The sequence below is a fragment of the Passer montanus genome, unplaced genomic scaffold (genome assembly GCF_014805655.1).
Source record: "Passer montanus isolate IOZ18808 unplaced genomic scaffold, ASM1480565v1 scaffold43, whole genome shotgun sequence".
NCBI classification, from domain to species: Eukaryota; Metazoa; Chordata; class Aves; order Passeriformes; family Passeridae; genus Passer; species Passer montanus.
In genome coordinates, this window is record NW_024369151.1 from 2,769,751 (window position 1) to 2,793,114 (window position 23,364).

A 23,364-nucleotide genomic window follows, 5' to 3' on the forward strand; every position below is an offset into this window, starting at 1 on the left:
CAATAGATGAAAAATATAAAAACTAAAATCCTAAGGCATCGTTCACATCCCTCTGGAGGCTGTCCCTGTTTGGCAGCACACATCAGTGCCCCCCTGCTCTTGGGGCATCACTGAAACCCCAGGAGGCAAAGGCTGGCAGGTGGAACCCAGCCCCAGGAGATGCCTTTGCCATGGCACAGCCACAGCCCCAGTGATGCCTTTTTGGGCTATCTAAAAGCAGAGGCTAGACAAAATTAAGGCAATAAAAAACAGGTATATTTATTGAAGGGCCTTCAGGTACATTTTGGGCAGACAAAGCCCCTTAGGGGCTGCACGCAAAATGGACAACGGGTCATGAGTTTCACACTTTTATAAGTCTGGTCCATTTGCATACTGGGGGTTAATCTGCCAATTACAGCTTCAGATAATGAAGGAATTGACCCCAAGTTTGCTCCCCCCAAAACTCACTTTTGTTTCCATCTCTGGGGACCTGAGGCAGTGAGGTGTCCTTGATTGCCAGGCCTGGAGAGGAATTGTTGTGTCTGCCCAAAATGGGAAAGCAGCAGCTCCCACTGTGTGTGGAGTGTGGAGTTATCCACTAAAGAACTGCAGGGTTACTGGTCCTTCAATAAATAGAACTGCTTTTTATTACCTTCATTTTTTCTGGCCTCTCTTTTTAGGTAGCCCCCAAAAAGACATCATCACATCCAAGAGCTGCTTTTCCCTCCAATGTCAAGTGAGATGAGAAAGGTTTGGCATGGGGGAGATGCTTTGGGCTCAGAATTGCTCGGGGACACTGAAATTTTGGTGGTTGAGAGGCTTTTCCCCATTTCAGTGACAAGTGTTCAGAGCAGTGGCTGGAGCTGTGAGTGCTTGGAAAGCCATGAATCCAGGTATAGCCAGGGTTGGGATATCTGCACACAAAAGGCTTCAGAGGAGACTCCTCAGGGCTGATGGGAGACTGCCAAAGCACAGAGCTGCCACCTGTATGTACCTTTTATCATGAAAAAATTTCAATTGGTTTGACTGCTGCGCCAGTGCTGCATTGTGTGTGTGGGTAATTTCCAGGTAGTCTGGTTACCATAAAGCAGAGAATGCACATAGATTACACTGAAAACGAATAAAAATTATAATCTCAGGGGTCCAATCTAATTTTTACTATTTATTTTCTAGGGAAAAGTCAAATGCTTCAGCATATAAGGCAACTTAGAATATGATTTTTTAACTTTTGTTCCAATTTCAGCCATTTACACTTCTTTGGTTGATCACAATAGAGTTGAAACATTCAAAATAGTCTTTTAAAACCTTTTTCTAGGGAAGATCTGGTGGGTTTATATTTGCTGAGTACCTTCTTTGCAAGCAGCATTCTATTTGCATGAAAGCCTAGAATATCTTGTTAATAAAAAAGTCCCAGCACTTCCTGAAGTTGTGACTTTTACAATTGGTGTGATGACAAAGTGGAAATTATCTCTCAGACTAAATCTGGATGCTTGTGCTCTCTAGTGACACAGCCAGGCATTTTTTCTTTCACTTGGACAAAACCCAGCCTTTTTCACATTATTTCTCCTCTCACTTTCACAGAATCACAGAACTAGAAGGACAAGGCACGAAGTAAAGTAAAAGTAAAGAGGCAGAGGAAGGGCGGGGAGGAAATGAGCACTTTGAGTCCTGAAAGTAGTTTCGGTTTAAGCAGGTGACCAATTTTCAGGTTAGATGTTGCTTTTAACCCTCTCTGCTGCTCTAAAACAGAGGGATGTCTCTGGCAGAGGCAGCCACGAAAGTGGGAGTGAAAGGGATTATCTGCACCAAAATCGCTGTGTATTGGTTTTCCCCCCACCTCAATCTCTCTATCTGTGCTGGTGTCTTTCTCTCTTTCCTATTTGCAGCACAGAATTTACAGTAAAAACACAGGAAGCTGAATGATTTCCTCTGAGGAAAGTACCTGACGAGAGGTGAAGGAGCAGAGTCATCAGCAAACCCTTTCATCCATCCCTGCCTATGCAGTCAGTGATGCTTTCAGGAGGTGCTGCCTTGGAACCAGACACCTTTCAGGTGGTTTTTGCCAGGTCAGGCAGGCTGGCACAGGAAGATTGGCAATCCCAGAAAAGGGAGTCCTGAATTTGTGAGTAGCAGTTGGTGATTTGTGAATAACAGCAGATATTTATTTATTTGTGATGCTGCATTTTGTGCACCAAAAACCACTTAACCACAGTCACTCTGCTCACAGTGGTGTGGAGGCCCCTCTGTCCCTCCAGAGAATGTGAGATAGCCCTGAGGAGGGACAAAGAAGGCACTTAGGGAGGAACAGGCACATTTTTAGCTGCCATTCCAAACCTGTCCCTCCCAAAGGAGCTGAGCTGGGAAAGCCAAACAGCAGCACTAGGGAAGGAGACCTGGGCCCCCTCCATTGCAAGACTCCTTGGAAAACCTCAGCCCAGACTTCCAAAATTTCAGAGGTCTTGAAAGGGGACTTTTGCCCTAAAAATACCCAAAGCCTTATCCTCAGTGTCATCTGAAAGGGCACAAGTGAGTAACTCTGCAGATAGCATCTCAGAGAGACCATGAGCTCCCCCATTTCACTAGTGACTAAAGCTGAAGTGGATTTTTCAGCTGAGTGGGCCTAAATGTAGGAGTGGAAGGGATACAGCGATGGGTACAGCACCAGCCTCTTTATTTTGCAATAACTTCTCCTCTCCAATAACTCCTGCCTCCTCCAGGAAACTTTCCTTTAGCTTACACAGCTGTTGAAATGCTTGTGTGGGGTTATATTTTCCTGCTGCAGCCTCCACTCGGGATCTCATTGCCACTGCAAAGTGCAACAGGCCTGATTCATTTTGCAGCAGGAACATGATTGATGCAAGCCCGGATGGAGACTCATTCTCAGCCCCGTGGAAATTCCTCACCAAGGCTGCAAGTCAAGTGAAAACCTCACTGTACAATCATCAGGTTGTGTTTCTACTCCTAAACCTTTGGGATGGAGCCAGGAACAGCTTGTGAGCAGGCGAGGGTGACCCAGAAAGCCAGAGCAGTTCTTACATCATCTTTTATTCTGGTTTTGCTCTTTTTTTTTTTTGGATATTTTTTTGCTGAGAATTGTCTTTCCCTCTCACCTACACCAACTCCTTCACCTTTAGATTGAAGGCCTGATTAAGATGTGTGTTTTTCCAGGGCCGTCCAAGAATAAAAATCATCCGTGCTGTTCTGGCTGAGCTTTGCTTGTAGTCTCCTGCTGACAAACCACACCTTGTTTATCAGGACCAACATTTGTTGAACACACACAGAGCTGCTGGAGCTCTGAGCGCTGAGATTTCTGTACCTGCTGGGGAAATCACTGGGGGAAAGGTGGAGGAACAAAGACTGGAGCCGACTTATTTCAAAGAAAATGTTAAGGCAGTGCTGAACATGGGCTCCAAAGCTGCTGGGGGGGTTCATGTCTCCTTCTGTATTTTCATTTTACATTATTTTACCCACTTCTCATTAAACAAATGGTATCATTTTGTCAATTCTCTGTGTTTGTAACACTCTGTGAAGAATTATTCTCTGCCTTGACCTCCTGATGGAGTGCAGAGAACCAGCAGCAACCAGCCAAGCACCACCTCAGCAATCCCAGCTCTATTCCTGCGTCATCTTCTCATCCCTGCAAGTTAGAAATAAAAAGTGGCAAGTTACCTGTGAGGCTGATGCCACCTCCTTGCCATTTTTTGGGATCAAGCTACTGCTTGTTGATGACACTTGAACATTTCTATTCTGCTTTCCTTTCTAATCAAATTGTGGTAGAAAATGTTCAGTGAGTGAAGCACAAAGAGTGCTGAGAAGAAGAAGAAGAAGAAGAAGAAGAAGAAGAAGAAGAAGAAGAAGAAGAAGAAGAAGAAGAAGATGATGATGACGATGATGATGATGAAAAGGAGAAGGAGAAGGAGAAAAGGAAGAGGAGAAAAAAAAAGGAAAAAAGGTACTGCCCCTTCAGAGTTTAACAGCCCCAGGATTAACATGGCAGCTGCAAGAAGGTTTTTCAAGGCTGCAGTTTTGGATTCAGATAGTGAAGCCTGAGACCAAATGAGTCACAGGGAAAGCCACTGGATCTCTGTGTTCTCAATTTCTTGTTTTCCATGCTCTCTGACCCTCAGTTATGCTCAACTGCTTTTAAAGCAAACCAAGCCAAACTTGTAATTTGATTGAAGGGACATCCTTGGACAGGAAAGATGGGGAATTTGTGTTTTCTGTCACAATTCACTGAGCTATTTATTCACTATTGCAGGCTCAGGTGAGATTTCCTGGCTTTCTGGTGACATCCAGCTCAGCAATGGGTGAGATCAGTTCCCTTGGCTGGAATTGCATGAGGAGAGGAGGTGAGGGAGCTGTTCTCAGAGGTGATGCAGCAGATGTGGGTGCTCCAGTTCAGCTGACACCAAGGTGACACCTCTGTTGCAGAGGGAAGAATTTAAGGTATCTGTCATCTCCCACATCACTCTGGAGTGCTCTAATCACTACACACTCATGCCTGGAGTCAGAAACAACCACAACCACTTAGCAGTCCAAGTCTCACAAAAAGCCAGGGGATTGAATAACTTGAAAGCTGCCATCAGCCTTACTCCCCCAAATCATGCATCCAGCTGACTTCTGCCCACCTGGCTTGAAGTTTTCACCTCACTTAAGTAAGAAACCCAAGCATGAATTCTTTCTCAGACTGTAGTTAAGGTTAGGGCAGTGACACTGGAAAAGGAATTTTCCATCCACTTGTCTCAAAAATACCTCATGGATACAGTCCTAACCTCATAAACCCCTCTCATGCCCCCAGATATCTCCTTCAGTGCCTTTAGGACCTTAAATCTGACTGAGGAAATAATTTTGAAGCCCTTCCTCTCCTGCCCCCTTGAGGCTCCCAAACTGCTTCATCACGTTAAGGATGAACCCCGGCACTGAGGCTTGGCAGGCTCATGAACAGATTTTAAATCTGAGCATGTTTTTAAACTCTTCTCACGAGTTACAAACAGGAAAGGGGGAAAAGCCAGTGAATTTCCCTTCCAGGAGCCTGTAGTGGAGCTGCTGGTCTCAAATCAAGCTTGTGTCAGCTCTGAAGGGTGTTTTGGCAGGTCTGACTCCAAGGATTTGCCAGCTTCCCTCTCTCAATGGGGATCATGGAGAATACCAAGCAGGGCATCTGTCAGTGAGTAATTACAGGAAATATCAGCTTCCTTTTGTGCAGCGTGTTCGACTCCTGTCTGGGGCGAGGCACAAACCTGAGCCTGTCTCCAGGAGCTCTTTGGAGCTGCCAAGGTAAATGACACCAGAGGCAGAGCCAGACAGCTCTGGGATGTTACCAGAAATGAGGAAATCATCCCATAAATGTCACTTCTTCCCCTGACTGTCTGCAAACAGACTGCCAGAGCTTTCCAGCACCCAGAAACACGGATCCAGTGTCATTTCCTCATAGCATGGAAAGCATCTGGAGGGCAGAGCATCGTTACTGGATTTGTTCTCCTTTATGCTGACTATCATTTACTGTGATGAACACCTAGGAAGGGTGTTAATTACAGAGAATTAATTTAATATAGTGCTGCCAGTGCCCTGGAGGGTCAAAGGAAATTTATATTCTCTGTGCAACACAAACAATGTTCAGGAGTGTAACTTCAGCCAGGAGTGAGGCAAGAAACATTTACAAAACATTTGCAAAATGTTTGCAAAATGCAATCTTGAAGTAGGGCAGAGAGACTGGATTAAAACAAGAGATCTTTTATTGTCTTGAACTGCAGGGTGTGATACAGAGGAACTACATGGATTTTCATTCATATTAAAAAAAAGAAAAAGAGAGCCCTTTATTTACACAAGTGTTCAAACTGCCCATGGTACCTAACAACTCTGGGTTCTCTTTGTTTTGCTTTGTTAGTTATTCCCACCTAGATGGAGCAAGCATTGGTCAGTAGCACTTAGAAAAACATGGAAGAAGCTTTTGGGTAGGAAAAAAAAAAGTTCTCTTCTGAAAGAACCCAAATCCTCATGGGCATTTCACTGTAACAAACCCACCAGAATAATTACAACTAGTCACTGACAAAAGGAACAGTTTTCAGTAGGGGCTCAACACCTAATTCATTTCAGTCTGTCTTTATTTCCCCATCTATGTAAATATATCCTGGACATGCACAAACTCCACATGGATGAAAAAAAAAGGTAGAAATTTATTTAAAAGTAATTGTGCTTTTATTTATAAAAAAAAAAATTTACAATCAGACACTGTCCTGCTGTGTTTCCAAAAGCATGGTTCTCTTAAAAATGACAAAATGTAGCTTATTATTATTATCATTATTATTATTATTTCTTTGTGTTTATATTAATAATATTAATCTTATGCTTAAGTTTAAAAACCTACTGCTTTCCCTTCCCATTCCCTCCTCTGTGGTACTTGATATATATAGAAAAGGCATCCACACCACCAATTATTTTAACTTATATCTAATAATAATAATAATAATGATAATAATGATAATTAATCTTACACATTTCTGTGTGTAGAATGTGGCTGGTTCTAAAACAAACTACCAATGTACAAAGCTGTTCTCCCTCCCCTCCCCTGGGCCACCCAAGAGATTGTCAGATGTCGGAAGAACTATATCCCAGATGCTTTCTGGGAAAAAAAATTAAAAAAAAATTAATAAACCAACACAGAACCCTTGAGATCGTTGTCTTTGGTGTGGAGGACGTTCCTGGTGGGCAGCTGGAGCTGCTCTGCTGGAAACTCTGGGATGCTTTAAGGCTTTTTTTGTTTGGAATGCTGCAAAGCCTCTGCCGGGCCTCGGCTCACCGATGCTTTGGTACCAGTCCCAGCTCCTCACAGCCCCAGGCCAGCGATGCCCGAGGGTCTCCCCACACCCCCCTGTCCATCCCCTCCCCAGCCCCTGCCCGCAGCCCCCGGGCTCTACGCCCGCTTCCGACGCCCCTCCAGGTTCCGGAAGCTGGAGGGTCTCAGCTTCATCTCTGCAAACTGGATGGAATACTCGTGGCCCTTCCAGTGGAACCAGTTGACGCCCTGTGAAGGCAAAGGGGGAGGTTGGAGGTCACACTTTTATTTGCTGCCCCTGGTTCAGACTGAAGAAGTTTCTGGTTTGGGTACCGAGGCACCATGAAGTGGAGGAGCTTTGTGAAGCACAGGGGTTGTGGAATGTTCAATCTGTACAAACCCACCCACATGAGATCACAGAAACCTGGAAATACACACTGGATGGGCTGGAGTTGACATTAAAGATCATCTTGTTCCACCCCTGCTGTAGGCAGGGACACCTCCCACTGTCCCAGGCTGCTCCAGCCTGGCCTTGGACATATCCAGGGATCCAGGGACAGCCACAGCTGCTCTGGGCATCCTGTGCCAGGGCCTGCCCACCCTCATAGGAAAGAATTTCCTCCCAGTATCTCAAATAAACCTATTCTCTGTCAGTGCAAAGCCATTCCCCCTTGTTCTGGCACTCCAGGTCCTTACAAATCTTCCCTCTCCATCTTTCCTGTGGCCCCTTCAGGCCCTGCAAGGCCACACTGAGGTCCCCCCAAAACGTCTCCTCTCCAGGTGAACAATCCCAGCTATGCCAGCCTCTCCTCCCAGCAGAGCTGCTCCATCCTCTGATCCCCCTGGTGCCTCCTCTGGATCTCTGCAGCAGCTCCAGCTCCTCCCTGTGCTGGGCCAGGGCTGGGGCAGCTCTGCAGGTGGGGTCTCACCTGAGCCCAGGGCACAGGGGCACAATCCCCCCTGCCCTGCTGCCCACGCTGGCTCAGCCCAGGGCAGGGGTTCAGGGCTGGGGCAGCTCCAGCTCTCACCCCCAGAACCCCCAGGTCCCTCTCCAGGGCTGCTTCAGCTGCTCATCCCAGCCTGGATTGATCCTGGGCTTGCCCCAACCCAGGTGCAGCACCCTGACCTTGATCTTGTTAAACCTCTGTCACTCAGAGCTGTCCCTCCTTGCCTGGCTTTCATGGGAAGAGAAATATTTTTGTTTCACATGTTGAAAACTACAATTATTTCCTGCACAGTTGGGATACTCCCTTGGAAAATCAGACACAGCCAACAAGATTTCACCAGCTGATGTTAAATTCCTGTTTTGTGAGCCCATACATTTCCCTATGTTCCGGGAGAGTGGGAGGAGGGGATGCTGTGAGTTTTTGCTGGCTGAACAATCAGAAAATCTCGTAATTGCAATTTCCCTTCATCTCAAGCATTAGAGATGCCTTCAGAGCCAAACTCACCTGACTGTGGCTGTTGTCACCATATCTGCCCATCAGGTTGACTCGGTGACAGTTCTTGTACCAGAAAGCTCCTTTGTACGACAGAGCACAGTTGGTGATGGCAGAGTCGTGGTCCTTGTCAAAAGTGGAGAAAGACCTACCATTGTGGTAGGTCATGGAGTCACCTGGATGGGGGGGCAAAAGAAAGAGCAAGGTCAGTGGGTTGCCTGGTTTAGCTTTCATGAAAATATTTGGACTGTGCCATGCTCTGTCTGCATCTAAATTTTTAAAGTTTGACTTTTTTCATACAGAGAGAAAGGCACAATTTTTGGTTTTGCAGGCAGGTCAAAATATTTTTTCACGTGGTCTCTAATCCCCAGTATATGAAGTGGTTTTTTTTTCCATGCAGGCCAATTTCTATACTTCTTGCTAAAAGCTGGATTTTACAGTGTAGACAAGCCAAGACCAAAAAGGTGTTCACAAGGAAGGAATCAAGATCAAAAGAGTCTCTATACTCACTGAATCTTACTCATGATAGCTGTTACTACTACTCTGCACTAGACAATTTGCCTTAAATCACAGAATCATAGAATGGTTTGGGCTAAATTAAATGGACATTAATTCTGCTGCTGCATTTCCTTTGTATCTCTGCAGTCTGGGTAAAAGCTCCTGTGCTCGTCACAGGGCAGAGCCCACACCCACACCTCTGCTCTGGTTTATGCACCCAGCAGTGTGAAATTATCTCCTTTTAAGACATATTGTTAAACTGGATTTATCTCTTAATCCTATGAAGCCTTAAAAAAGACTCACCAAGGGCTGCAGGGTTTGCCCCAGTGTGATTACAAAAGGCAGATGATTTGTTCAGCAAAATCATAAATCACATTACAGCAGGGCTTTGCTGCAAATTCTACTGACAGGAGAAGAAGCTGTGCCAGGCTATTACTGGCTGTATAAATGACAGCCAAGATTGGCCAAATGAGATATATTGTGCTTTAATACACTTGTTTCAATGCTGCCATAATCAGGCCATTAAATATGGCACAAAAGTGCCTGGAGGATATAAAACAGAAACATAAATATATTGATATGTTTGATTTTTGAATACCTCACTGTCCTGGGTTGTAAGGTATGGTTTGGGGGTGTGTATTTCCCATCTGTCACAGCTGGGCAGTTCTCTGTTCATGGGGCAGTTTTTTCTTTCTCTCTCCCACAGCCAATCCTCCCTCCAGCAGATCTCTGCTGTCCATGGCCACTGAGTGTCCCTGCAGGGCTGATCAAATTCCAGCATCCCATGGGGAGATGCTGCGCATTTCCCATCTATCAGAGGTGGGGCAGTCCTCCTCTGTTCATTGGGCAGTTTTTGCTTTATCTCTCCCACAGCCAATCCTCCCTCCAGCAGATCTCTGCTGTCCATGGCCACTGAGTGTCCCTGCAGGGCTGATCAAATTCCAGCATCCCATGGGGAGATGCTCTGCCCAGGGCAGGAGCCAAGCATTCCTACCTGGATACAATCTGAGCCTGGAACAGCACAGCAGCCTCTGCCCACTGCATTCCCAGAGGAGCAGCTTTCTCCTGCCCTGCATTCCCAGAGGGAGAGCAGGCCCATCTCCAGCAGCCCTGGAGCTGCAGAGGAAAACTCCCCCCTTGTGCAGGATCCCTGCTCCAGCAGAAGCACAGCTGGCACTGCAGGAGGGCTGAGCCCCCATGGGATGGGACTGTGCCACCACCCTGACCCACAGTGGGCAGGGCCTGTTCTGACTCTGGCAGTGTTGTTTTATATTACTGTATTGTTTATTTTATTTTTAAAATTTTCTTCCCTAATAAAGAACTGTTATAATTTCAAAATTATAATAACTTGGACAGAAGGTTTACATTTTCTATTTCAGGGGAGGCTCCTGCCTTCCTTAGCAGACACCTAAGACACTCACGCAGGAGAGGCACCTGCTGATCTGCAATATTCACACAGTTTCCTTGAGTCAATGGGAGGAAATGGGTCATTAGAAGGAGGAAAAGTCAGTTTTTGCTCTCACCTGCTGTGCCACTGTAGCCATCCACGCGCAGGCGGTAGCGGCTCTTGGCGTCGCCCACGCTGAAGCGATCATACACGGCATAGGCCGTGTCCCCCTTGTCCCTCAGGTCCACCCGCAGCTCATACTGGCCCTGAGAAGTGATTTTGTGCAGGTTCTCCAGACCTGTGGACAGGAAGGAACGTTTGTCTTGATGCCGAATGGTTTTTTGCCTTTTTTCTTTTCTGAATTCTCTGTATTCTTTGCACACATATTTGGAACTCTGTAGCCTATTGCTGCATTCCTATTTTGTTTTCCCAGTGCTTTTCCCTACCTTTTCCCTAGGCAGAAAGACAAAACACATTCCAAAGCCCCTATCCCATCTTGGTTCTCCCTGGGAACCAAGGCAAAAAAACCCAACTCTTTGAGACTCATTTTCATCAACAAAGTTCAGTTCCATCTGAGGGGGGAGGATTCAGAAGGGGCTTGAACTGTGGGGAGATTGCATCACCACTTGCGGTCCTAATTGGTGATTTTTTCAATTATGATAATTTGCTAAATTTATAAAAACTGTGTTCACCCCCTGGTGGAGGGGCTTTTGTGGACATTTTCCATATTCACCTCTAGAGGCCTCCAATAAAGATCAACATTTGCATTACTCCTATACTAATGTTACCTCGAAACTGTTTTGTTTGATTTCTAGGTTTCTTAAGGCATCAGTCTCTCCATGTTTTTTTCTTTTTTGTGGTGGGTTCAGTGCTGGTCACTGAACCCAAAGCCATTCAAAGATATTGCTGAAATAGAGAAGTGGCCAAATCTCTCCCTCCCATGCAAAACCAGGACATTTGCCATGCCATTATTCCATAAATGGGACCCTACTGGACTGTACAAACAGAGCAGGACACCAGCACTGGTGAGGACACTGAGCTGGATCAGCTCTAGGGTGATGTCAGCACAAAAGCAAATAAATAGTTCCAAAGTGACTGGGAGAGCTCTTCCCTTCAAATAATGGAAACAGGTTGGGCAAAACAACCAAAGTTGTGTTGTGTGATCATCATCAATCATCATCAATCATCATCACCATCATCATCATCATCATCTTTCATTTACAACCAGAAAAATGCAGCACAACCTTTGAAAATGTGGAGGGTTTACTTCTGTTTTTCCAAAATGTGAATTTATGACTTCTATTTGCCTGCTTTTCCTCTCTGGATCATCAGCCTTTGCTGCTGAGGGTGTCCCAGGAGGACAGGAAGCAGAACGTGCTTCCCAGGTCACATCTGACTGCTCCCAGAGCCTCAGTGAGCACTGGATGGGTTCAGTTGGTGACCCCAGCATGGCACCTTTGAATTGCAGCTGGAGGACTGCCTGAGCCTGGCCCTTTCAGTCTCCCTCATGTAGGGTGTCCATGGCTCCTTTTCTCCTGTTCCCCTTTACAAATATTCCTGCCAGCTAAATGAAGGCCTCTCAGTAGCTCCTGGACTTTTGGGCTGTGCTTCTGTTTTGTTTGTTGGGTTTTGTTGGTTTTTATTTCAAAAATACAAATTTGCAGCACTTACCTATCCAGAATTCATCCTTAGGATCTCCAAACCCTGCCACGTAAGTATTCCAGTTCTTGTAGAAATCTTGCTTTCCATTCTGACGCCTCAGGAACACCTAAAAGCAGGAAATGTTATGGACAGACTGCCCTGGCCAGAGGGGAAGAGCTTTTACAAACACAAAGCTCAGCATTGCTCCTGCCCTTCCTTTACCCCTCCCAGCAGAGCTCACTGCAAGGACTGAGTTGCACACAGGTTTTTGGATGCTCCATGTATTTTTTAAGTGTCCAATTTCTCTGTTGGGTTCCCAGGCTCCTCTGTATGACATGGCCTCTCAGTTTCTGTTTTCTGCTCCTTTAAACCCATCCTGCAGCTCTGGATTTCTCAGCCAAGGGTTTTTCCATCCCTCATCTCCCAGCCAAGCATTCCTCCAGCTCCTCCTGCCTTTCTGTGCCCTGGCTCCCTTTGGCATGTTCAGATTTGGGGATGTCAGTGTGGAGAGGTGGCGTTTACTGCCATTCCTTTGTTGGCTGGGTGGGATGTGTCACTTGCACAGTGCCTTTGGAAGCCACTGCACCCTGTGGCTGCTGAACAAATGCTTCCCCTGGGCCGTGCTTTAACCTCCCTCACTCTCTCATTCAGACAGAGTCAGTTCACCCTCCCCTCTCCTTGGTGATTATTTAGATGATGTGTTATCCAATATGGTCATTTCAGCAGCCCTTCCACCAGTGGAGAGAGATCAGGGCTGAAACCAGGGGTGTGACCCATCCTTTGGAGACACCTCTCTTTCCTCCAGCTACAGACAGAGCTGGCAACCCTGTTCTGGGCACTGGGGCATCCTACTGTCAGAATTTTTCAAGAGGGACTTCTCTGCCTAAGTGAATTGAAGAAAGACTGTTTTAGAGGTGGTAAACTGACTGGAAATTATAAGTTTTGTTTCTTTACATTGTCAGTGCAAAAGGAAAGGTTGTGGGGGGAGGAAAAGTGTTCTGAAGGGTTTGTTTAAATTCTTACTTTTTTTCTTTCCTTTTAGTTACTGTTAATAAAATTTTCTTTATAGCCTTTTAAGGTCTGGAGCCTGCTTTGCCTTTCTCCTAGTCCTACCTCACAGCAGGAAGTGAGTGCAGTGGTGATTGGCCAGCACCGAACCCACCACACTCATTGGAGCATTGGCTGGGAAACCTCAAAATCGGTGAAATCTCAAATTGGCGAACCAAAACCACTACACCTATCCAGGACAAAACTCCCCAGATTTACAGACAGGCCAGCCCTACTGTGATAATAACACTATTGTCCTACTGTGATAATAATCCTCCACACTCATTGGTGCGTTGGCCGGGAAACCTCAAAATTGGTGAAATCTCAAATTAGTGAACCAAAACCACTACACCTATCCGGGACTAAACTCCCCAGATTTACAGACAGGACAGCCCTACTGTGATAATAACACTCTGAGGGTGCCTGGGATGAGCAGGATGGGATGTGCTGTCCCTGCCCCATACTCACGATCCAGCCGCCCCCATCCTCGCCCATGTCACAGAACACTTGCAGAGGCTGAGCCTTGTCCCCGTTCAGGTAAATTGTGTAGAGCCCAGAGGTGGCTTCTCCATTCAGCAGGGCCTGGGAGCAGTCCTTGGGGTAGGGATAGAGGAGCCCAGCTGCACACACAGGGAGGAGAAAGCATTCCTTAGGAAATCAGCAGTTACAAGGAATGTGCCCAATGCAGACGGCTGAGGAAAATCCCTTGTGGGACAGCTACAGATCCCAGGAACAGGTTTGTAATTGCATCCTGCATATAGAACATCCACAGGGTACAGCTGGTCAGCTGGTGAGGTGAATTCTTCTTTTGAATGTGGTTTTTCACAGCTGTCTACACTTCTGGATGTGCTAGGAATGTGAGATAACTACTCCCTGCTAGGATGGCAGTGCATCCTCCAGCTAAAAGCTGAAATTCAGGAGCTGTGTTACAGCAATTTTTGGGGAAAAACAAATCTACCAATCTCTGCTCATGTGACAGAAAATGGAAGGGGGATATAAAGACAGGACTTCAATCAAAAATAAATTAATTGTGAGTGTTTTGCTAGCAAGGACAATATTAAATGTGTTATAAAGATACACTCCTAAAAAACTAAACAAACAGCAACATTTGAAACTACAGGAAAATGTTGTTAAGCTTTTCTTTCTGACAACAAGGCAATAAAATCATTGCAGTCAGAACAATTTCTAACCCCCCTAAAAAACCTTTTCTTTTTTTTTTTTTTTTTTCCTTGACTCAGGTCATTAAATTTTTCAGCCAATTAGATGTTGTTCCAGGTGTATCCAAAGAAGAGTTTTTACCTGCAGCTTCTCACAGAGTGGCTTCTGGTCCTTGCCAGTGTTACACATCCCTGCCTGTACTTCAGCTCCAGAGAATTTCACAGAATCATGGCATTGTTAAGGTTGGAAAAGACCTTTAAGATCAAGTCCAACCATTAGCACAGTCCCACCATCATGTTCACCACCATGTACCCAGGTGCCACCTCCACGTTTTGAATACTTGCAGGGATGGGGACTCCAACACTGCTTATTCCAATTCTTTACAGCTCTTTCCATGGAGAAATTTTTCCTATATAGAATCTAAACATCCCCTGATGTGACTTAAGGCCACGAAAGTTTCCACCAGCTTTGGGATTTGGAGAAAAGTGATTCTACAGAGGGCTCCTTCAGTGTTGCTCTGTCACTAAATAGACACAAATGTATTTTTGGAGTTAAGGCCAGTCTCTGCCTGAATGAGTCTGACGCACATGGCTGAAGGCACCTGGTCAGTCCCTATTTGTGATCAATTTGCCAAACATCACCTAAACACACCCAGATTTAATTCCTCTCCTGTTTCTGGATGTGTTGGTGAGTTCATCCTGCTCTGCACAAGCAGTAACAGGGCAGACTTGGGGCTGGGTAACTTTTGTCAGTCCTTGGGCTGGAGTTGGTGCCAGCAGCAGGAGGGGAATGGGAATGACTGAAGGTCCTGCTGGGCCTGAAAGGCTGAAAACTGGGAAAAATGAGACAAATGACAGGCAAAGTGTCACAGCTAGTACAGAACAACTCCTTTTTTAATGTCAGCTGTGAAGTGACCTTCAGAGAAGCCAATTTATCCTTGCAGAGCTGTCCTGTTGGGCCGGAGCTGACATGCAGAGGGGCTTTGAGACAGCCCATCTCAGAGAGAGGAGAAAAACCTGCCCAGAAATCCATCTGCTCAGCCCCCAGCACTGATTTGTGTGTGCCTTTGTGGTTTGCTTCATTTCAGCTCCAAACTCTGATTTGTTTTCCCTGCTCACTGGAATCAATACAGGGAGAATTCTAAGTGTCAGCTGGATTTTAAAGAATTCCTGCTGATATTTCACATGGGCAAGGAAGGATGTTAAACCAGACTGTGAGGGTGATGTGGATGGATATTGGAATTTCATCCTGCCAAGGAAAAACAGGTCTGGGGTAACAGGGACTTTGCACCAACACTACAAATGGATTAAAATCTTGTGTGGGGTCTGTGTGTCCTCACAGCAGAGCTCAGCAGTATTTAGATTATTTTAGATTAGTATTCAGCATTATTTTAGATAATTTGGATTATTTTAATGTCCTTACTGGTGGTGAAAATGGTCTGGATGGTTTTGCTCCGCAGGGCTCTACTCAGGGCCTGCAGTTTCACTGTGTACTGCGTGGAGGGGCTCAGCTCTGTCAGGCTGTAGGAAGTTGTCTCGGGGTTTAGGATGACTTCCTGTGGAGAAAAGAAATAATACAGGAAAATCTCAGAGAAATAAATCATAATGACCAGAATGGTTACATATTTTAGTAGTTTTTTTTTTTTTTTTTTTTTGTCATAATCATTGATGGTATCTTTAACCATCTAAAATAATTAATATAAAGCTACTCCTCTAAGATTTTTACCAAGCTAATCTTTAAAAGTTCAATAAAGCCTGCCTGGAAATGAATGTTTACCATCATAACGTACAGGCTGGGAGGTTTGAAAGCAAGGCAGCATAAATGTTTACATGTCCTGAATGTACAGATTGTGAAATTAATTTAAAAAATGGGGAACTCATCCTTTAGGCCAGGGAAATGTTGCAATACAGGCTTTAAAATGCAGTTTTGCTGTGACATTTTTTAATGACCGATTTTCGGTGTGCTTGAGGAATTTGCCTTCCTGAAAATTAGAATCCTCTCCATTGATCCAGGCTGGGCATCCAATTTTTTTTTTTCTGGGATTTACCTGATTTACATTTAAGCATTTATTGTTATCTAATTACGTAGGAACTAATTAAAATTATAGGAGAATAAGAATTACTTCCACAGGCAGTTCATCCTTCCTTAGACACCCCTTTATGTTGCAGTGTGTCGTCATGGTGTGCCTCAATTTCCCTGGTTTCTCCCTGAAGTTTCCTTCCCCAGGTGGTGTGTCAATCACCTCTCCCTTCCTTTACCTTGACACCTGCTGGGCACTGTCTATCAACCCAGAAATTCCAGGGGAGCATGGAGTGATTGGCAGGTTCAAAGGATGCTCTCCAGCCCCTGGGGGGCCATTGGCCCATGCAGGTGTCCCTCTCACCTGAGACCCGCTCCCCCCATACCTGGTTGGTGGTCCTGGTGTTCCCTACCCCTCTCTTCTGGGTAAAATGATGGGCACACCATGTGCTTGAGGAGTCCTTGTGGACTTGTTACTGCATTCAGAGTCCATGCGGCCCGGAATAAAAACTCTGGATTAACCCTCCATCAGGACCGACTCCTTCTTCACCATCACCTTAAAAGGTTTCTCCAGCACAGGGAGGCCTCAGGAGTGACCCTTTTCTAGCAGAAAGCCCCAGCATGTAAGAAGTGGAGCTCGGCATGCCCTGACTTGTCCCCACGTGCTCATAGCATCTCTGGGGTGCAAAACACCACAGGTGCCGCTGTTTGGTTCAGCAGCAGGGATCAGACAAGCCAAGGTACATCCCTTTCAGTAATATTGGTAAAAACCAATACCTTTGCACAGGGATTCCCCTGAGTTTAGAAAAGTGAGTCACATCCTTTTGGGGTATGAGTTTACTCCATGATACAGGTCTGGAATGAAGTAAAATGTTTGTGCTTTTATCTGTATTGTGGAGGGATGAAAGGCAAAATTCAGTCTTCAATGGAGCTTCTGTTTCAGGGTATAAAGTAAGAAAGACCTTTAGGAGGTTTTAAATGCATCTGTTTTCAGTCTAGCACTGAAAGAGGCAGTGAGTAGTTTTAAATTTAGTGTTTAAATTAAGGCACAAAGTTATGTTGCATTGCTGGACACTTCAGAGCCTCTCTACTTCCCAGATTTGAGACACAGCCCCTCAGGTTTATTTACCTTGACTCTGCCATCGATGGATTCATAGATCAGGAGATATCCAGTGACTGGAGCACGGGGAGGCCTCCAGCTCATCACAGCTACTTCTGACTGCACCTCGGTGGCACTCAGATCCCTTGGAGCATCCAGCCCTGCAGGAGACACCACAGCAATTACAATCACATCCATACAAAGTGAATTCCACAGGTTATCTTGTGGGCCATATATTAAAACAAGCCAGGAAAACAAACCTTCTCTCCAGAGAAATTTGAAATGAAAAAAACATTTCAACCTTAACTTTTGTGGTTAAGAATTATTTTTCTCGTTGGTAATTTAAAATAAAGGTGTTAACTTTATCTAAGTTAAAATATTGGCTTGTTCCAGGCACCTTATTTTATGAGCAGTTGCACTGAAATGTCTTTTGAGACAAAATTGTGCATTTCATTATTTCTCACAAGAAGACAGACTGGTATTTACATATTCCCAGGAAATAAAACTCTGGTTCCAGTTATGCTTTTTTCAGAACAGGAAAACTTTTGAGAATAGGAAACCTTTATAGAATAGGAAAACTTTTCCTGCTTGGTCTGGTTCCAATCTCCAACTTCCCTTCCTCTCTGTGATTACAGGACTGGATTGGTGTGGCTCCCTAATTAATACCCAGGGACAAGCCAAGGCAGGAAAATGAGAAACATCCCTGATCCCAATGATGCTCATTGAAAGCCATGAGTGTGAAACCAGCTGGGCACCTTCAGTAGCCAAAGAAGAGCTCCTGCTCTGTGATTATGCAGAACTGGTGAGCTCATATTTTTATAAGTTTTGGTCCATTTGCATATTTGGATTTAATTGTCCAGTTATAGCTTTAGCTTATCAAGTCCCCTCCTGCTGGTTTTTCTCTCTTCACTCCACCATTATTTATGCTCTTGGGCCTGAGATTTGGATCATTTGTCCTTGGTCCCTGGCACTGTTGAGTCAGGGACAGAAAGACTCCAGTCTTTAGGTGGATCAGAAGGCAGAAGTGTTTAATGAAAGTAGCGGGTCTTTAATAATGTGACTCGTTAGGGTGAGACTTGATTGATTTCAAAGTAGAAATATCTCACACTATTGGTGAACTATGAATAGCGCACTGTGGAAAACTATAATTATAAAAAAATTATTACAGAAGGAGAGACAATAATTGTTTTAATTCTTTCCTCTAAGATTCTCAGGCTGAGCCTGGGAGACATTATCTCTGTTATTCCCTCAACTGAACTGAGAATATCCACAGGTCCCCAGCTAGAGAAGGAATTGTTTTGCCTCCCTGCTCTGTGAAGAGCGCTCACCATCCCGTAATATGAAGACCAGACCCACACACCAAAGCAGCACAGAATAGGAAAAAAGTAAAAAAGTTAAAACCTGAGGCATCAGTGACAGAAAACCACCTCTGGTCAGCCCCAGTGGAGAAAGGTTGATGCAAACACTATGAAAATTCAGGTTTCCAGTGAAAAAGGCACCAGAGGAACAGAGAGCAGGTGGGCCTAGGAGGGCTGGCAGCTGTGGGTGGGATGGCACCTGTGGTGAAGTGGGTGGAGAGGCTCTCGCTCCTCTGCGTGCCCTGCTGCGCGTGGACGCTCAGCGTGTACTCCGTGGCAGGCTGCAGCCCCTTCAGGTCATACTCCACCGTGTTCCCGGAGACCAGCTGGGTCACTTCTGGCTCTGAGAACAGAACACAGCAGAAAAGGGGTGTTGATTTCATTCAGACACATCATGATGTGCTCAATTCCATGCTCCACTCACTGATTTGTTTTATTCCTAGCTGGTGCAAATGCAGAATGGTAAAAGTCCAGGGCTGTGCTGGCACGTCTGCTGAGTCTGAGTTCCACCAGAGCCCTTTCTCTAAAACTGTGAGCTCTCTCTAGTGTTCACAGGGATTATAACACCACCTCTGCTTCCCAGGAATCTCCCTTGTGTTTGTTCACGGCTGAATCGAGAGTGCTGAATTAAAACGATCAATTCTTAAATGCTTCCAGCAAAGCCCCTACTCCAAATTACAGCCCTCAGGCTGCCAGAGCTCCAGGAGCCTTTGGACAGCGCTGCCAGGGATGCCCAGGGTGGGGTTGGTGGGGTGTCTGGGCAGGGACAGGGGCTGGACTGGATGATCCTAATGGGTCTCTCCAACTCTGGATATTCTGTGATTTTCCTAGAGTTACAATCAGCACCTCTTGAGAGCTTTAACCCTTCAGCTCCCACATTCCCAGGTCCTCTCACCTTCCTCAGAAGAGTAGGACACCACGTAGTTATCCACAGCAGCAATTGCTGGCTGCCAGGTTGCCAGAGCCTCAGAATCTGTGATGTTCACCACTACCAGGCCTGACGGGCTGTCCAGAGCTGGAAGAAAAACAGATTGAAGGAATTTGACAAACATTCTCAGCTCTGTGAAATGCTCTGCTGGAAATTCATGAGAGAAAATGCCCAAAACTCAGTGCAGATTTTATGACTCCCTTTGGAACAGTGGAGCTCTGCAGGAAAGACGTCAGTGCCTATGAAGAGACATCAAAACCTCCACTGGAAAGGGAGGTCAGTGCTGGAAGAGATGAAATTCTGGGAACAAACAGACCTAACCATGTTCTCAGATCACTCTTGATACCATCAATCTCAACAGCTCTGTCAGAGCTGACATATTTCTCTTAACACCCTAAAATCCGGGTTGTTTTTTAGAACAAATTCAGAAGACAGAGCTGGGAAAAATAACCAAAGTGACAGCAGCTGATGGCCACTGTGACCTTCCAGCAGCTTGTTTGGGACAAACCAATCCCACAGCCAGCCAGGCATCCAAAATCCCCCCATGTCCTGCTTTGCCTCCTCACAGGACTCCACTTTTCACACAGGTTTATCCTCTCCCTGAATTAAGATGGATCTTTGCCTCCAGAACAGCTGGAATGGTTATAAATCTCCTGTCATTATCCAGTACTCATCATCTTGCTCTTTGCCTCAGCTCTCTGAATGTTTGTTAGCCCCCCAAAAAAATACAAGGAGGGGTCAGCAGGAGCAGAGGAAATGAAGCCTCATTTCCTGCACAGATATTTAAAGAAAAAATCAGGAGACAGAATACTAAAAAAATATTGAGAGAATATGGAAGGAAAAAGTCAGGAGGGAGAATCTTTTTATGCTTAGGACAGTCTGGAACCTGGGACATGTGAAGTCCACAACAGAAACTGGCCTGAACTGCTCAGCTGAGCTGGCCCTTTTCTCCCTCATCTCAAAACCAGCATTAATTAAAAAAAGAACCAAACAAACTTCTGTTTGTCTTTTTTTTTTTTTTTTCCTGGTGAATTAGAACGGTAAATACATGAATTGTCTCCCTCTCACAGGTTTATTTAGCATTTAGCAAATGGGAGCCTGACCAAATTTACAAGTTCCATCTTTGTGTAAAATGCAAGACAAAGAAGGAGTGGGAAAAAGAGCTCCTTACAGTTTCTGTGGGCAGCAAAAATAGAATCTTGGTGGGCCTGCAGCTCCAGTCCCTGAGTCAGATGATCCATTTAAAGAGCTGCTGTTTCCTGCTTTTACATTATTACCTGTTTTCAGGATGCCAGAGACAGGCTCGCTTTCTTCAAAGCCTTTCACGGAGATGACGCTGACGTTGTAGTCCACACCTGGGACCAGCTTCACCAGCTTGGTCCTTGTCTTGCTCCCTTCAACTGTGACAACATTTGGAGTACCTAGGATGAGGCCAAAAGCCAAGGGATGAGTGACACAATACTCCAGGAAATCCTTGAAGGGTGTTTTTCAAGTTAAAGACATTACTGCCACCATGGATGTGCTTCTACAGCAGGAGATGAATTTTCCCAGTTAGTTACAACCACTGGTGTCAAATACGGTTGCCATAACACCTAAATCTAAATCACTGGTTTGTATTCAGTAAGAAAAATCAACATTTTTAGTGGAAGGTGTCCTTGTCTGAGACAGGGAGTTGGAATGACATCAGCTTTAAGGTCCCTTCCTATGCAAACCATTCTGTGATTTCTGTTCAGAAAAATACAATTTCCGAGACAAGGTGTAAGGAGAAACCCCAGCAGTTTCTGCCTGGGAGTTCAAACACCTTGAGGACAGGACTTGCAGTTTAGATCTGCCTTGTTTGTGGTGAGGGCTGGAAGAGTCTCCTTTACCCACCTCATTTAGAATAAAGATAAATGTTTTTTTAAAAGGTGCTCTGTGTGTGGCTGAGGACTTAGCACCCATATTTACTCCAAATCCTGGGTTTATTCCAGGAAAGCACTTAGACAAGTGCCTAACTTTATGACTGGATTCCTGCTCTTCTGTGGGACCACTGTATTTAAAGCTGCATGTGTGCTTTCAGGCTATATTGTCTCAAGATCTAAATCTTTCCCTGTCTCAGCCAACAGCAGCAGGTTTTTGCTGCTGATGTCTTTAGTGTTTGTTCTTTAGCTGTTTCTCTTCAGAGATGTCCCTAAATTAGGTTAAAAATCTGTTGAAGCAGAGGAAGTTTCTGAAGTTGGACACTGAACCAGAATGAGACTGAGTAAATCACTGCCTTGAAACTTGATTATAACCATGGATTCTGATGATTATTTCCAAGGGCCATCTTTTCCAGTGTGCTCAGCTCATGAAGTGCCTACAAAATAATGACAGTTTGGAAACTAATTCTTGCTGAGGAGGCTCGGACCGACACTTCCTAGGAGTACAACCACTCCAGCATCCACTTCTGAGCTGCCTTACAAGTTCTGCCCATGGGATGTGGACACGGTGTCCAGACAGAGGTTGGCTGCACTCCCTCATTCCTGAGGAAGAAAAAGAGATGATCTGTGCAAGATCACCTGGAGATGCACTGAAAGGAGGGATGGTAGCCCAGCAAACCCTTCCTGCTATCCCTGGCACCCCCTGTCCCTGCTCACCTCCTGTGACGGGGACGTAGGAGATCCGGAAGTTTTCCACACGGGAGCGAGGTGGGGTCCAGCTGACTGTGGCAGCATTTTCCGTAATGTCAGAGAAAGAAATTCCCTTGGGAGAGCCAACCACTGTTGGGGAGAACAGAGAACACACCACACAGGAAGAAAAGGTAAATAATTTGTTTGTCAGTCCTTAGTGCTGGAAAACTGATTTGTTTTATCACCCTAAACCATGAGCTGGTGCTGTCAGTGTTCTGCTCTGAACAACATTAATGCAGGGGGTACAAAACAGCAACAACCTCTTTGCAACAAATTTTCCTTTTTTTCAGGACCATTCCAGTATTGCATAGGTTAAAAATACCCAATGTGAATCTACATATAAAAATAAGAGAGATTTCAGTGCTCTAGAAAAGCAGGAGGAGCATGCACAGAAATTACATTCTGCTACCCATGGGATGCTGTATTTAAGGTTTTTTCTATCCCAGTTTCACTTGGAGGATTTTTAGACCTCCCATTGAGCCCCAGAGCTCCCTGTGACACACAACAGTGACAGCCATGGACAGATCTCTCTTCCTGAGCACAAAGTTCCTAATGCAGGATGCTCCAAAGAGACCTGGCCTCAGGTGTGGGAGCCCATCAAGGCTCCTCTCAAGGACTCACTCCTGGAACTTCTGTTGGCTTCAAACCAGAATTAACAAGATTTTCCTCGTGGAATCTCTGTCTGAGCCCATGATTTTTCTTTCAAGCACATCCATCCAGAGAATGTCCAAGTACAGCCATCATGAGGAAGGCACTTGCAGCTCTTTGTCATAAAACTCAGCCTTTCCTGTCAAAACCTGAGCACTGCACTTGCCCACATAAATTAAATCAGTAAGCTGGGCAAACAAAGCCCAGATTTTACCAAAAAGAACCCAAACTTAAACTCAACATGTATCTGAAACATTCTAGTTGGAGGCTTAATTAAGATCCTGCAGAACAAGCATGGAAAGGGCTTTGGAAGGATGTTGTGAAGAGAGCTGCCACTTCCAGGTTTACACTGAGCATCCCATTTCCAATCTTTCCAGCTTTTTTTGGCTGTAACCAAAACAATCCTGAGGTATTAAAAAACAAACAGCACACACAGAGGAAGCCATTAATACAGAGAGGAGAGATCCCAAACATCAGCCACTTGAAGAGGAATGGAGACAGGCTGAGAGCAGGGGAAGGGGGGCAAGAGGAGGAAAAAAAAAGGGATTGGGCTTGAAATAGTCTGGAAAGAACGTGCCTGCGGGAAAGGAGTCAGAGGCTGTTTGTTCCATGTGTCCCCAAAGCAGCAGGGCACTAAATCAACTCAAAGACAAGGAAAGAAAAACAACTGAGCTCTCAAGAGAAATGTAAATTATGTCTCTGGAGCTCGCTAGAAGTGTTGTGTTGGTGGGGTTTGCTCA

The 23,364-nt window shown here is 45.3% G+C and overlaps 1 protein-coding gene across 3 annotated transcripts in view; it reads right to left on the reverse strand.

Moving 5' to 3' along the window:
• Positions 1-6,135: 6,135 nt before the first annotated feature.
• TNC (tenascin C) overlaps positions 6,136-23,364 on the reverse strand; it is a 74,092-nt gene continuing 56,863 nt past the window's right edge. For all 3 annotated transcript variants that reach the window (XM_039720212.1, XM_039720211.1, XM_039720210.1), the window contains 11 exons: positions 21,944-22,066; positions 20,606-20,749; positions 19,296-19,415; positions 18,600-18,743; positions 17,073-17,203; positions 15,347-15,479; positions 13,235-13,386; positions 11,750-11,846; positions 10,215-10,376; positions 8,206-8,369; positions 6,136-7,003 (listed from right to left, as the gene is read on the reverse strand). In XM_039720212.1, coding sequence (XP_039576146.1) covers positions 6,893-7,003; positions 8,206-8,369; positions 10,215-10,376; positions 11,750-11,846; positions 13,235-13,386; positions 15,347-15,479; positions 17,073-17,203; positions 18,600-18,743; positions 19,296-19,415; positions 20,606-20,749; positions 21,944-22,066 — 1,481 coding nt within the window. In that variant the 3' untranslated portion in view covers positions 6,136-6,892. The remainder of the gene's footprint in view (positions 7,004-8,205; positions 8,370-10,214; positions 10,377-11,749; positions 11,847-13,234; positions 13,387-15,346; positions 15,480-17,072; positions 17,204-18,599; positions 18,744-19,295; positions 19,416-20,605; positions 20,750-21,943; positions 22,067-23,364) is intronic.